This window comes from Dicentrarchus labrax, unplaced genomic scaffold (genome assembly GCF_905237075.1).
Source record: "Dicentrarchus labrax unplaced genomic scaffold, dlabrax2021, whole genome shotgun sequence".
In the NCBI taxonomy this organism is placed as follows: Eukaryota; Metazoa; Chordata; class Actinopteri; family Moronidae; genus Dicentrarchus; species Dicentrarchus labrax.
Window position 1 is genome coordinate 21585113 of NW_026136711.1, and position 16364 is coordinate 21601476.

General features: G+C 38.0%; 1 protein-coding gene across 2 annotated transcripts in view; it reads right to left on the reverse strand.

Annotated features, from left to right (window-relative positions):
- Window positions 1-16364, reverse strand: part of ca16b (carbonic anhydrase XVI b) — a 100332-nt gene that overhangs the window by 35634 nt on the left and 48334 nt on the right. For both annotated transcript variants that reach the window (XM_051415742.1, XM_051415744.1), the window contains exons 3-4: window positions 11632-11811; window positions 5211-5359 (exon numbers count right to left, since the gene is read on the reverse strand). In XM_051415742.1, coding sequence (XP_051271702.1) covers window positions 5211-5359; window positions 11632-11811 — 329 coding nt within the window. The remainder of the gene's footprint in view (window positions 1-5210; window positions 5360-11631; window positions 11812-16364) is intronic.

Sequence of the window (16364 nt, forward strand, 5' to 3'; positions counted from 1 at the left end):
AGTAGGTGTTACTGAACAAATTTATGAAACTTGTTGTTTCACATTACAGATTACATTACAGGCGGAGAACTTCATAGACAATGAAAAAGGACTGCACAAAACAACAGGATGACAGTGGATTACGTTAAAGTAAACATAAATATAGTGTATTTATTATTTATGTCAGTTAAAATTGAGACAACACAGCCGAATGTTTGCTACAGTAAGATCTCCCCTTTGCCTATTTTTTATTGACCTAATAATAATAAACTGACTGGAACTGAGCAAATACCTGGTAAATACACATGGCTACTGTAACAGTAGTCACATGGCTCCTTATAAGAACGTATGATATTCACTGTGTTGGTGATGTATCACCATGATGCTATGATAGCTGTTGCGAGTCAGACACTATCTCAACTTATCACATGCAAATGGACAAAACACAAGCAGATAAAGACAACATATCCACCAATTCTGATTGCATGATTCAGATATTACTGCACACACTTGCTGTAGCTTTTGTAGCCGATGTAGCATATGGGTTGTTGGCTTCCATGCACCGCAAACCATGGCAACAACTTGGTAATGTTTACTGTAGTTGTGTTTTCTGTATGTACAATGATGCCTGTATTTATAGCACATCGCTGTATATGAAGCGCAGCTACATTTGTGTTGCCAAATTGGTGAAAGTGTTTCTCGCCTTACTATGTGTTTAATGCCTTTGCAGTGTCTTTTTTCCAAATGTTGCATATGTGTTGTTGGTAAATCTGTTTACTTAATTTACTTAAAATGAGTTGGAGTGTGTTCTCTCAGTGTTGCCATATCCATCCCCCATTAGTCTCGACTTACCTGAGACCGTTACTGTATATTCTTAACCAACTTTCTGTTGCAGCTGTGCGCACTGGGCACCCGCCTTAACACTTCATACATCCGCAGTAATGTGTGCAAACACATACCCTTCCCAAGGTGTGATTTGTAATCCATGTATAATTAATCTAACCTTGGTGACACCCTAATATATTATTAGAAAAGATCTCCCTATGGTACCCTCAGGCAGAAAAAAAATCCACTGTTTCATTTTTCATTGTGCTGTTTGAGCGAACAGGTGGTCCATCTATCGATTTCCCTACTTCACTCCCATGAAAAAGACCGTGGTTAGATTAATGTCAAGCTCAGGAGCCACAGGCCGAGCGACCCAAAGGTTCTTTCCTTTTTTTTACATGACCATGTTCCAAAGGCAGAGCAGCTCCATAATACAGCTCAGTGAATGTGTCTTTCCACCCCCTGTACGTACAGTAAGTGTGAACTATTAGTGTGTGTTTTCAAGCTTCTGGGCAGGTGGGATAAACACTTTTGAGGGTTTCTTTCCCACTGTAAGAGTAAATGCTTCATGCAATGTGCTACCAGCGACTCAGGGCAGAATATGACTCATTTGGAGTGGAGAGATAATTAGACAACAGATTGGAAAACAGTCTCTGTTTAGCAGAGACAAATAAGCCCTGGAGCTCAACCTCCAAGGTCATGCTGCTTCAACTCTCGAAGAACAAAACATATACACAACAAAACAAAAGCCAACCTCTGCTATAAAAGATCACTGGGTTTATCAAACACAAACATTTATAAAAAGGCAGGGTTTGGTTTCAGATGTAATATAATTTCAAATCCGTCAAATTCTGTCAAGGTAGAAATATGAAATATGAAAATGCCACATCTTACAGGATGAAGCACTTAAATGGCCAAAGGCTAGAACCTGGATAACGATATTCCCCTTCAACTATTCATCATTTGATTTCACTCCTTCACCTTCTGGTTCCCGGGTATTAAATAATACATCATGTTTGATACACGTAGGCTGACTTACTGATAAAGCGAATAATATTTAAAAAAGCAGACCACCTGCTGTCTTTACGCATACGTAGATGGAATATTCCCTTTTGTATTTTCTCTAGTCAGGTTCAAGGCTACTAGTTCCCATGAGAATATCACTGTTAAGGTTGCCACGAGTGGCTGTCTTTTGTTGCCCCTATTTTTTCTAATGTGGTCGTTTCTTTGAACATTTCTCCACAGTGTCACTTATGAAAACTCAATCCCCATCGTATGTCAAGTCAATTCTATCTGGGCTGCATGTTCTTGACATGCGTGTTAACAGAATAAATGGTTCAAGTAGAGGGTCACCCATCCTTTGAATAATATAAAAATATACCAGACCTCCTTTGCATCCAAATGGAAGAGCGTCAATTCATGGCGGCTGCTATGAATTCAGATTCAGATCACAAATACTCTAAAGTGACCTTTTATGCCTGATGCCCATCAAAACAACCAGTCAATGTTTTTTCATCTTTCCAAATGTATTATTTTAAACAGATTTCAAACTGAAGGTTGCTTAACCTCATTAATGTTTAACCATGGACAGGGTTCATATTTATTTTAGAATATAGAATTTTCTATTTGGTCTGCAATCAATAATAAATAGCACAGTTAAAAACAACACAATAGCATAACTTTAAGATTTCTACAGTCCGAAATAAGGCGTAGCCTGAAGTTACAGCTTATAACGTCTTCTCTCTGGTATCTGTGGATGTGATTGAAGTCTAAATTACTTCAATAGGTAACACTGAACTACAAAAAAATAAAGAAAAACACAACAAACAATCAAAACTAAACAATACAACATACCAAACTAATTCCTCTGAAATTATATAGACTTTCTTTGCTGTTAAAGATTCCCTTCAGAGATGTTAGGATATATAAAAAAATTATCTGCTTGGAACAATACTGTGTGTATTGTAGTATAAACACATTAACATCTTAAAAAAGGCATCTATTGCTTCTACCTCCTTAACAATACCTGAAAAATGATTATGTAATTTTGTTTCTGTATATGTACTGGTGGCGTTTCCACATCACACAGCATACTGCAGCAGGTTTGGTCAAGCTTTGTATTCATACTACATAATTTATCCATCACATTTATCATCTATTTCAACGTGTCTGCTTGCTTACAAAAACAATTTTTCTATGCACTCTCATTTGCATCATAAGATGTTCAGGTTCTGGGTTGGCTGGATGTATTCCCTGTGTAGTTGTAATAATGACTATATTTTACTATGTAAAATTACTAAAGATCAGCATCAAACCAATCGGTAATCCTAGTTAAGCTACTACACAATCATACCATCATATCATTATATTTTTTTATGTTTACAAATACCATCACTCTCATAAATTTCAAGCACATTAGCTTTGGAATCCATGTTCTTTGACAGAGAGGTCGATATAATAATCTTGATCTACAGATAAAGACATGCAAAGCTAAAAATCTATATTTCTCATCTATAAATGATGTATCTGGAGGGTATCATTTTCTTGTTCTTACTCAGCTTTTTTTCTAACAGCTGCCCAAATTGGTCATTAAAGTGAATTCCATCGCCTTATTTAGAAGCACACCATCAAAGGAGCCATATGCACAACAGCTCTATAATGGTTGTATATAATCCAGTGCCCTTTAACACTACGCTGAACACAAAATGAGGTGGCAAAAATAAATCTAATTACGCAGCCATACAGCATCAAAAGCCATGCCTGCAGAGAGGGCTCCAAAGAACAGGGCCAAGAAACAAACACAGGAGGACTCTAGCTGCGTGTTTGGAGATAGGACAGAGGAGCATACTAACAGCAATTTCCTGTTTTTATACACAGTTATATTTACATTAATTATTAACCATTTGACAATAGAGGTGGTAAAAAAAAAAAAAATCATATAACCCCACAAAATGTAAGAGTATGACACATTTGCAAATTCATTTTAGATAATGAATAATAACCAATTCTCCACGCCACATAAGAAGAGTTGGATTTTCACTTTAATACAGGAGCCAGAATAAAGAATACCAAAAGGTTTCAGACGTAACACCCTCTATATCTGTGCTACAAGAGTTTTCTACTTTCTTTTATTACGTGCAGTCTGTTCTCCCTTTGTTTTTTTTATGCCTGCTCTTTGTCTTTAATGGCATTAAGAAATCTGCTGTGACCTTGTGAAAAAAATAATTTGAACAGCAAGAAAGTACAAACTTCACTTAAATTCTCAAATTCATTTAAACTATACAACAAATCCTTGACACTGAATCAAAAAGATTCTGTACACTCAATACTACATGTTGTATATTGTATTGTAACTGGCCATAAAACTGGCCATTTTGTTCAATGTTTTCATTGTTAGTTCCTTGATTCCTTGAATACCTTCACTATTTGTTCCTATAGTATTATGGGTGAACCTCCAGAAATGCTATCCTATTAATAGCGCTCGAAAGAATCTTCTTGACAGACCCTCCCTGCCTGGTAGATGCCCAAATCTTTCAAACGACAGTTTGTAAAACAGGCTTTCTGTTATAAATGTGTGGTCAACAAGCCCACAGGGAGATAACCCCCGGTGACAGAGTTATTTAATAAGTTTAAGTTATTTTATCTAATTATCACGAATTTCTACTTCTACGTGTTATTTTCTAGTAAACTGACTTATGTGTAAAAGCTGTGGAGTTTATAAGTTAAACTCTTTAGGGAAATTGTCGGTAAAGTTGGCTCTAAGTTTAAAATTCTCTCATGCGACTAGAATCAATGCAGAAATACATTTGAAAAATGTACTACTTTGACTTATTGGTATATTCTTACTTGGGGTTTGAGTTTACCTTATTAAGAGAGCTGCCGTTTTTGTTTAACTTTACTTTTACATGGGTCCATCTTAGCTTATTCTGAAAGCTAGAGCTTACCTAAAATTGCTTTTTACCACAGTGAATTTAGTTTTTTCCAAAGGTCTGAACAATCCTCAACCATCAGTGGTGCTTCTTGGAGATAAGGTAAAACTGAATTTTAGAAGCATCAATGCACTACCTCAATTCTGCACCATGTGCCACTATGTGCCACTATTGGGCTCGAGATGTTCCTTGAATCCATGCCACAAAGAATTAGGCCTGATCTACAAGCAAAATAGCATCTTATCTTTCACTAGCATTAATTTAATGCTATATTATGTACAATAATTCTAATCTATTTGCTTACCAAGATTAAATAGGCTGTGAAGAACTAACAGTTTAGGAAGGGTTTTTTGCTGTCTATAAAAATCTCATATCTAAACACCACAGTAACTTGCCAAGCTCCAACATTCAGCGTTGAGCCTCAAGGCCTGTTAGTGCACATTTATCAAAGTGTATTGTAGTGGCAGGATGCCTTACCTCTACGGGGAACCTTCTGCCATTTATGCTGTGTTCTGAGCCTGCTGATGCATTACTCTGGCCCCAGTGAAACTCCATCTTCTCAGCCTTAAAACGCCCCGGCAGCCCAGCACCACTTACAAAGTAGTCATCCTTCAGGAGAACAGCAACTGGAGACAAAGAAGGGTAAAAAAACACAACAAAGATGGAATCAAACAAAGAATGACAATTAAGTGCAGTCATGCAAAAGCAGCAAAAAGGAGATTATTATTAGTCAAAGACCTGATTGTACAGAAGGTCAGAGTGGCGGCGGCTAATTTTGTTTATTTTACATCTAATATCAAAATCAACACCTTAATTCTCATTATCGCACTTCTCATCTTTTTTTATAATGAAGACGCAATTATCTCATGATCTCAAAGTAACACATTACAATTCTGTGGAGTTCATTCTATAAGCCTCTGAAGATGTGTCTTGTTATCACAAAATAAAAAACAATCTAAATGTTGTCTGTTATAAACTGACACAATGCAATTACTACCTACTTCAGAAAGTGATTAATTTATCAGTCATTGTCTCTTCCTGTGACACTGTCAGTATAAACTAAACTCTTTGATATTCTCTTAAGGAACACCAATGGGGCAATTAAAACCTGAGCTCTGATTTGTTTCAATAAATATGTGAAATGTGCACACTTGTCCTTTTTACATCAACTTTTAACAGATCTCGCATTGAACACAGACTTGGTTTTACTTATATTTTCATTACCACTGATTTTATCCTTTCATTACAGGCTATTTAAGGAACTAAAAAGCTGTAAAATCTGAAAGGATCTGGACTCAGGGGGACATAAGAGCAGCAAGAAGAACATTTTGCTACCTGGCAACCAACAACCTGACATGGTTTGTTTCTTTAAGACCATCTATGTGGGGACTCATTTCATTACTAGATAAGCCAGAGGTGGGAACATTCACTATGATGCCACTGATGTAACCTTAGACAGAGCGCACAGCAGCCTCTTCCGGTGGCCTTGAACATTCCATCCTTCAGACAAAGCCACTCTATCTTTAACTTGTTGCATGGTTGTCTAGGAAGACATAAATACCCTCAAAAGAGAGTTGATCATATTAAACAACATTATCACAGAAGGGATGACATCACAGCTTAGCATTTTGTTGGCAAAAAAGATCCAGCATCAAATGTTTCCAGGATGAGAAAAATAGAATTGCTGTTGGCTTGATGAACACACACTTTCAAAATCCCGCAGTGCCATTTGGGAGGGTTTTCAAGAGTCATAAACTGTGTAGTTTGTTAAAATCTATAGTGAACCATGTGATCCTCCCCTTGGAGTTAAGACACAGACATTACTGCTGTTACGAGCTTTTTAAATAGCACCTTAAAGGTTTACCCTGTCTGCTTTCGTAGAGGCCAACATTTATAAATGTACTGTACGGTGTCATGTAAGGGTGAGTTTAAACTTAGTTCTCCAGTTTTCTATGGCATCTGAAACATCAATATGACAAGGCAAATTATCATCTTCTGCTGTCCTGGCTGAGGTTACATGTTAATGTATCTGTAACCCTTTACCATGTCTACATTTGACATCATTAGCCAGATTAGAGCCAGGGCTCTGTCGGCTGATCCCCCTCGTTACAGGGGGATTTACTCAGCCTCTCTGGATAAGGACAGCCCACTTTTAATCAGCAAACCAAGAGGATGAGCGTGTGGACAAGCAAACACAGACTGTCAGTAAACATGGGTGACAGGATGAACAAGCTGTGCAGACAGTGGATAAAAATCAAGTAAAATGCTTCACCATGTGACAATTACTAGCAGGTATGAAAACGAGTGTGAGATCCGGGAAGAAAGGAAGAAAGACGAGGAGATCTGAAGAGAGAACCTTGTGTGATGAGGGATGAGCTGAGCGCCTGTCGTGAGGCAAGAAAGAATCTGCCAGCAGTATTAACATGCCAGTGCTGCTTAAGCTGATGGCCCACAGTATGAAGGGATAGGTCTTAGATGCAAGAGATTTCCAAAACTGAAAGCATCAAGTCAAAGAGAAAATCAGTCTGCATGGGAAAGAACTACCCATCATCACATGATGACTTTTCTGCAACACATAAACACATAAATATTTACAGGGAGGGTAATAAACTCTGTTTCTGCTGTTGTTGAAGTAGTTTAATTCAGTCTGCAACACAGGAAAAGTCAAGGAAAGGGGATGCTGGCTGGCCCTGGGAGTTTCATTAGAAATGCGGCCCTGGGTGTGTTTGAACCCTCCAACAGTAGAGCAGGAATTAGAAGCTAAGCCAAAAAGACCTTGAATCACAGCCAGTGAAAGAAGGGGAGTGTGTGTGAAAGTAAATCCTTGATCAATGCAAATGTCTCTGGGGTCTTCCGATTCCTCATGAATTTGGTTGAGAGTTGTTTGAAATTTTACTGAGAAATGTTTTGTTGAAGAACGCCGCTTGAATGGTGGCCAATCAACTCGATCGCAAAGTGGATCAAGGCACAAGGGAACGTTGTGAAATCAATCTCAATGAACTTTTAAGATCTATTCACTCAGCTCTTAATTAAAACACTGACTTTTAAATAGTATGAAGGATGTGAAAGCCTCACTGGGCAGGATTTGAACATTTCCACTTCAGCACGCCCTAGTGGCGTCATAAAAAAAAAAAAAAAGAAAAACACCGTGGGAGGCAGCAATGCAAAATTCATCCAATGTAATAAAACCGTATGTATTCAATAATAATGTAGTGGCTATAATCAATATTTTATTCTATATTAGGAATTATTACATGACAAAAAGTGACAATGAGAAAGGGGTCACGCAGTGATAAGCCTGAATCTACAGCTCTTTAGTGATTTTTAGCTTACTGTTTAGTGGTCATTCTCACAATGTTTATAGTGTTTTCAGCCACAGAAGGCAGCTGTTTTCAGCTAAAAACCCACTGTGCACTACCTTCTCAGTACCAAACAGCACACAGACACAGTTAGTGACTATCAACTAGTGACTCAGAGTCAGTGTAGAGTGGGTTAGGACTTTGCAATGCTGGGGGAAAATAATAGCGGGGTCCCACTTTAGGGCTAATAAATTACGTGATATCGGATTGGTGCACAGACATGCGTACTCATATTAATCGATATCGCATTTTAAACAGTATCTGAAATTCCTCTGATACTGGTATTGGTATCGGAACAACTCTAGCAGCATTTGGTAGTTATTCCCCCCCAACCAGATATTTCCCTCAGGACGAGTGAATATTGGACTTTTGACCAGAAACACAGACTCCAAATAAATGATAATGCTGCTCTGTAATCATTGGATGTGTAAATAAACAAGCCCGCCATATCAACCCCTTTGATCATACATACATTTTGTGTCCACAACTTGTGTCCGCTGCACCGGCTAAAGTGTTGAAGTTTGGTACCCAGCCCAACCCTATATCAATCTTTTATAGTAGTCTGTGGAAGCGTACAACTGAGGGACCTAGAAAAAAATAGTCCCAGTCTCATGACAATATAATGAATATGAATGGGCAAAAACGTATATGATGATTGACCCACTGCAGTTACGATGAGAGGAGATACTGCCTGGTTAAGTTTTCATAATACCAAATGTAATTATACAGACCTCTGCTCAGCTCCTGAGGACCACAGCGCTGTGACAACGGCACAACAATGAGCAGGGAGACATTCAGTCATGTTTGACGTCATCTTTAACAATTTCAGTACAGTTCCACAACAAAAGGCTGTTGATTAGGGCACATAAAAAAAAGTTGTGGAGATTGTGTGAACACAAAATATCAAGGATGCCACAAGTGATGATGTGGAAAACAAAAGATGACTCTGAAGGCCAAAGATTCATTTACCGAACAACGCATCACATTCAAAACTTTCAAACAGTTTCCCAAGAACATGAAGGATGAATTTCTGTTAGAATCAATAACGAACACCGTTTTAAAAAAATTTAGTCCATGAACACTTTCATCCACATTTCACAGAAATGATAAAGCCAATAAAACCAATCAAGTGCAGCCCTGAAAATAAAGGTTCAGTAAAGTCTACGTACTGCTTTTGACTTTATTCTCAACTTTGGTTTTCAGACTCTGGAGCAATGGGCATCAGCTAACCAGTTATTTAAAGCACCAGTGTGATTTAGGATTTAGTGGCATCTAGCAGTGAAGTTGCAACTAACTGAACACCGCTAGTGTCTATATTTGACGACCTGGGAATAGGACTGTCACGATACCAGAAATGAATTACCAAAAAAAAAAAAAGTAAATCCTGTGTACTTCAACTTTAACAACATTACTAAAAAAAATAAAATTGTTATCTATTAGAAAATACATTTCCTAATAGATGTTTTCTTGTTTACTCATTTCCTCACAAACTACTTTAATCTGCTCACCCACCCTTCAGTACTGTTTTCCACACATGCACGCACCCGTACTCTGGTCTATGTCACACACACACACACACACACACACACACACACACACACACACACACACACACACACACACACACACACACACACACACACACACACACACACACACACACACACACACACACACACACACACGCCGCCTCTCTCTGTTTTTCTCTCTCTGTATGCACTGGTAAAGTAAACACTGTATCTGCACCATAGAGCGTCTGTCTCTGTGTTTTTCTGCAGTGCATGTCCAACAGTCAGGTCGGGAAGAATTGAATACCCAGTACTTATGGTACTTGCGGTACTGTAGAAAACTACGAGTACCGTCACGTTTATAAAACTTTGGCATCGACTTGGTACCGAAGTATTGGTTCTTGTGACATCCCTACCTGGGATGAGAATGGGCTGTGAAGTGTGTAGTAGGCTGTGAAACTTCTATCTATCTATCTATCTATCTATCTATCTATCTATCTATCTATCTATCTATCTATCTATCTATCTATAGCCAGTGGTTACTGTAGAAATGTGGCAGTTCAGCATGGCAGCCTCTGCAGAAGGCGACCCACGGTGTCAGTAGATAAAAAAGACTCATCCAAGATAGCTGAAAGACATCAATTCCTATATTCAGGTAATTCTAAACTAATGAAAACATACCTATGAATATCCCATTTAATTTCCAATAGATCTAAATGTTACACCTTTAACCAGAGAGCGATCGATCTACCCATCATCATTGAATTGTCCAGATATTTATCATCTTTAAATATTATTCAAACTTGTGTTCTATAGTAGATTACATCTTGGTAATGTAATATTTCATTTATTTTCAATCAAAAATGTGATGTTTCCATGAGCTGTTGTATCTACCCGTCAAATTATGTCATAGTAATTTAGGAAAAACTAATATTAAATCCATTTCGCACAACTGTGAGACGAATTTGCGAAATATTGAGCTGATCTCTTCTAAATAGCGTTTGCGTAATAATAGTTCAATTTTTCTTATTTTTACAGTGCTTAGCAATCTAAAATTCCCTCTGTACTGTTTGTGCCCAAAATTACAGCCAGCCGTGTTATTTCCATCTTTGTAAATAAGCAGCCCGCAGCATCGCTTGGCTGTCCCAGTGGCCTTGGTTGTCATGGAGGCTAACAACTCTCATTATGATCAAACGCAAAAGATGAAACTACTCTCTGAGAGAAACAGTGCCAAAACCAGAGGAGATCAATTAAGGTCAGGGTTTTCACACCAATGGTCTACGGATTAGCTGATTGAGAAAAAAAAAAGGCAATGGTTTGAAGTAGCTGTTAATCAAGGAAGCTTCAAAATGTTGCCGTAAACAAAGCATACAGGCTGATGCAAAGAGGGTGGTGAGAAACAGAGGGGAACAAGAGGCAGTACAATGAAGGCAATGAAAATAAAATAAAATTACTAAAACAAACAGATTGATTTATAAGAATTATAACAGACTGATACTATTATGCGTGATTGTAATCTGCTTCACTGAATTAACAGAGCTTGGTTTTGAAATTTGCCATTGGATGTACTTCAAATTTGTTCAGGTTTTCTACTATATATACAAATTTAGCTTGATTTAAAGAATATCTTTCTAAATTGAATATTATACACTAGGAGTGGGTGATATGGGTCACAACTTTTATTACTTAATATATATTTTATATTACATTGTTATTTGTTAGTATATATATTATGGAAATTCAATTTAAAGCATTTTATAGATAAAATGACCACATGTTGGCTAATCCAGTGAATTAATCCTCAAGGTACTTAATAACAGTGATGCAATGGTCTAATATAACCAAAAGTAAAATGTTAAAAAGGGACAGCTACCTAAAGTTGAATGGTATGGCAACATCTCTTTATTTTCATCCCACAATATACTGCCTTCATATTGCCAAATCTACGCTCATCTTAGTATCATTAGAAATGTATGATGATAAGGAAGAACCGTTACAGAAAAATTTTAATTTGCATTTTCTGATGCAGACCTGTCTTTCCTGTGTTTTTCATTGTGGTCTGGTTGGAGGACTCAGTGTTGAACTTCTCAAGCACCAGCTCCTGGTACTCCTCCGAAACCAAAGCTTGTTCATCTGCAATGTCCACAGGTGATTGGTTCTTCGCAGCACATTCTGGGTATGAGGTTGCCCAGCCTCGAGGTCCATGGCTTCCTGCAGAAATAAAAGAAACAAGAGCTTATGAAAAATGTAGACTAGTCCCCAGAAATCTCCTTTGTCTAAGAATTGGGACTATAACACACACACACACAATTAGAAACATTGACAATATTACAGCAGCAGCCAGTTTTCAATATGCCCTTAACAAAAATTGAGGGAAAGAGGACAATGATTCTTTCATATTCATTCAGCTGCAGTGCCCTCTAAACCCCTCCAACAGCTGGGAAAACATGTAAACACAATGAAAATTCATCATCTGGCTACAGGCAATTCCAGCGTTAATTGTCCATATACGATATAAATATCCAAATGAGGCATATTCCTACAGTACTGCACTTACTGAAACTGAGCCTAGAATGAGTACAGAGTTAATGTGGGTCTATGCCTTGGATATGTTATATATATAAAAAACAATGAAATATTACACCAAATAGGCTTTTCAATAGAAAATACTCCACTTTAACAATCCATGTGCAGTGTGTGCTGCAAACGAACTTCCTGTAGAATCCCCATCCACTGTCTGCTCTTTTAATCCTCTATCCCCTACAGTGGCGCTTCTACAAAGGAATAATCCACAACCGACAGGGGTCCCCTTGATCTCTTCTCGGGTACAATGGGCCAATGCAACAACAAAAGCTGAGGGATCAGGGGAACAAGGAAGCATGCGTGGATTTTAACTTTTCTGGGTTAACACAATATTCATGATCCCATTCCCTACAGATATAGGGCAACTTTGCTACTGGCTCATGAAAATGATATGAGAACTCCTCTTTGCTAAAACACCCTGGATCAAGGGTGGCTTTAATGTCTTGCTATGAATAAACACCTTGCAGCCAAAGACTGTGCTCTGGTCCCTTGAAAAGACATTCATTTGAAATATCCAGTGTTTTACCACGTCAACCAGAGAACAACTGTAAACATGCACAGTGGAGTGCAGACACATAACAGGAACCATTTTATTTCATCTCTACAATGAATATATCCCATGGTTAGTGCACTAAACAATGTTAAGCCTTTGGAAATGTCTCAGATTTGCCCAGTGACTTGAATTAATTAATTGTCAGTTGTCTTATAAACACCACCTGCAAGATTATGGGCTGGTGAGGTCTGGATGGCACGTAAATGTTGGAATGGATTTGAGATATGTTTCCAACTAATGACTGCATTAGCAAGCAGGATTAAATTTGTCAGTCATGGCTTTAGACTTACCAATATGTTTGTACCAGTAGATACCCTCAGTAATATTTCATACCCTGTAACAGAGCCCATTGTGAATAAACTACTATTACTATAAGGCTAGACAAAGCTGCTAGCCAATCATAAATACAAAGGAGGGATTTTATAAAAATGGAATTAGATATTTACCATATTCAAATAAAAAGTGGTCTGTGTACAAAATGTTCTATTTAGCCTTTATGTAGAAAAACATATATATTTAACTATTATCCTTTCCTCCATTCCATTTGATTTGTGCTTGTCAGCCATAACACTGCCATCAACATTAAAGTTGTCTGAGACTCATTTAAACTCAATTGGCTCTGAAGTCCTGTAATGTTGCTACTAAGATCGATCTCACTGAGAATCAAAAACCCAATCAATATGGGAGGGATGAAGAACAAGTCTGACATCTAGCAAGTGAGAGGGAGCTTTTAGTATTGGGAGATGTGAGACCAAACCAGGACCAAAACCCAAACGGGGGGTCAGAATGATGGCTACAGTGGTATTCCCATGTTGCTCACTTGTTTAATGTTTAGTGTGAACATATCACAATTCTTTGCCATGCAGTTTAAAGTCACAACAAAATTAACTTGTTTTGCTTCTGCTGCTCATTTTTATGCTGTATGTTCTTTTATTTCTGGTACTAAAATGAAATAAATGTCTTGCCTAAGTCAGGCCATTGCATTGGCCAACATTAGCTTTGTGCAGATATACTGGGTATCTGTGTATATGTGGGCCGTTTAACATCAAGAACCTTCAGGACAAAAAGTCATTTTGAGATAATTTAGAAACATTGTCACCAATACAATACTGACAAGTTTATTTTTCAATGGTAAAATAAGTATGCATCTTGATCAAAATCCTTTAAAAAAAAAACTAATCTAAAGGATGCGTATTAAGACTGACGTTTATATTGGGTGCCTTTTTTTTTTGTAGACGCACATAATGTTATCAACTCCATATCAGTATAAGCCTCACAATCCAGAATCAGCCTAGCTATAATATGCATTAAGCAACCAGATGGTGCTTGTGAGACAAGCTATATATTAGTTCCTTTGTATACCTATACAGTTGTATTAATTTTCAGAGTATGTCTCTGAATGTTTCTAGGACAAATATTGGAGCTCAGACTGAAACTCTGTAGGGTTAGCTGTATATTTATACAGTTTGGGGAAATACTGTTGATAAAGTAGTTCACACTTGAGGCAGTTGTCAAATTGGTTACGACTTACTGCCATCCCATTTGTGTTTGAAGAAAATATATATTCTCTTTGGCAGAACTGTCTGAAGTACAATGCCTCCAGTTGCTTTGAACATTTACCATTTCCCTGACCGACAAAGTGTGCTATGTGGGCTACCAACAATAAAAAGCACTGAGAACTACTCTGGTTCTCCAGTGGGCAATTTCAACCCTCATTTCCTTGCTTTTCTTCTTCCTCCTCTTAAGTGAATTGTGGCAAACTACAAAAACCTTTTTCAGCTGTTACTGTTATATATAGGGGCTCAAAAAACATGACTGACATATCTCTCAACAACAACATATTCCATAGGTGACACAGATTAGATGTTGACTCAGAACATTAAAGGAAGCTAGACAGAAACCTGGCTAGATGTATTATTGGTTGGCATAAGCAAACATAGGACTAAGATATAAATAAACATAATCAAACAAATGTGTCAATAGTTTATCACATCATAAAAATAAAAAAAAATTGAATATGTAAGTGTACTAAACCCACCAACATGTTTCACAGGTCTCTTTCCTTCAAAGTGTAATTTTTGCTAATTTTCCATTAAAACACACACATTACATCCCATTTACGGCTAGAGAGATAATTCTGCCTTTCAAGAACAGAAAGGGAGGAGCAGCTAAAAATCAGATAAGTGAGGGTTGCACAGCAGTCGATTAATCTGTCTCATTGCCATCCATCAGAATGACTATAATTCTAGTGGTTATCAGGCTGAGGTGAACAAATTAAAAATAAGTACGTGTTTTAAAATGTTGTGGGTTGATTTATTTAAAACATTACACGGCACATTTGCAACAACATTCAGCTTATGGCTATGGAGAGACCAGCTCACACACACTGGGCTGAACGACACATTTATTCTAATGAAAATCTTTATAGGTGCTATCGGGTAATTCATGCAGTATACTGATAGTTTTATATACATATGATGGACAAAGATGAGTGAGTTACACTGATGCTACAGCTCACCTTCCAGGAATATAAAAATCAATAATCAGCAGAATTTATCCGTAACCATTATTGCAAGGGAAACTCAGGTCCTCCATAGCAGTTATTTAGCCTGGTTTGAGATCTCTGAATCACTGCTCACACCTCTGATCTGTTCAGCGATTCAAAGAGTAAATTAAGTGAAACAGAATGATAATTCAGTCTGATTATCAATCCAATTCCACAACAACTTTATAACTAACTATAAGCAGGACACTTGATGCCCACTGCAGGGGCCTTATGTATAAACGGTGCGTATGCATATAAGGGTTGGATAAGCTGGTTTGCACTCACACGGTGGGATAGAATTACGTTATGAAAATGAACATGATGAGAATGTGCGTGCTGTGGTGCAAGCTCTAGATCAGCCGTGAGAGCCACTGCCTCTGTAACTTGGCGATTTAAAATGTCCAAGTATTGAAACTCGCCAAATGTTTCGAAATAATGTTTCCACTCCAGTTACTGTGATATGTTTATGAAAAACCATAATCATGTCATCCACTGATACACCATGACAGTTTGATCATTTATGTGGATAATGTTTAACATCAGAAAGACCAAAACCCAAACAGGAAGAAAATGCAATTTTTCCCACCATCCATAACCATCCTAAATCTGAGGGTTTCTAATGAATAAAAAAAAATCCACTTAGGAAATAGATACAGGCAACCTCTATATCCCCGTATTGTGCACCCTCCGGCTAATTTCCCACAAATGAAATACCTGACTCACTGCGCTAACATCAAGACCGCCCTGGAAAACAGCAATTTTCTCTGTTTACGGAACATGGAGATGTTAACGCACATCTGACACTGTACAGCTGCTGAGACGCACCGACATCCATGAAGCACAGGAGGCGAGGCGCACAGACCCATCTCCCCAGGAAGACAATGCAGTGCCAGGTGGACAAATGCACTCACTCACAATTGTGGCGTGCTTCTGCCACAGGAGCTGTGGATGCATGAACCTGACCCCGGGTCCACCAAAGCAGAGTGCAGCCAGTCATACAGTAAGGAGTAACATACAGGTCTGAGTCACCCTCGCATGTGGGCAGGATGCCAGAGATGAGGGCTTGTAATTGCAATGACCCTT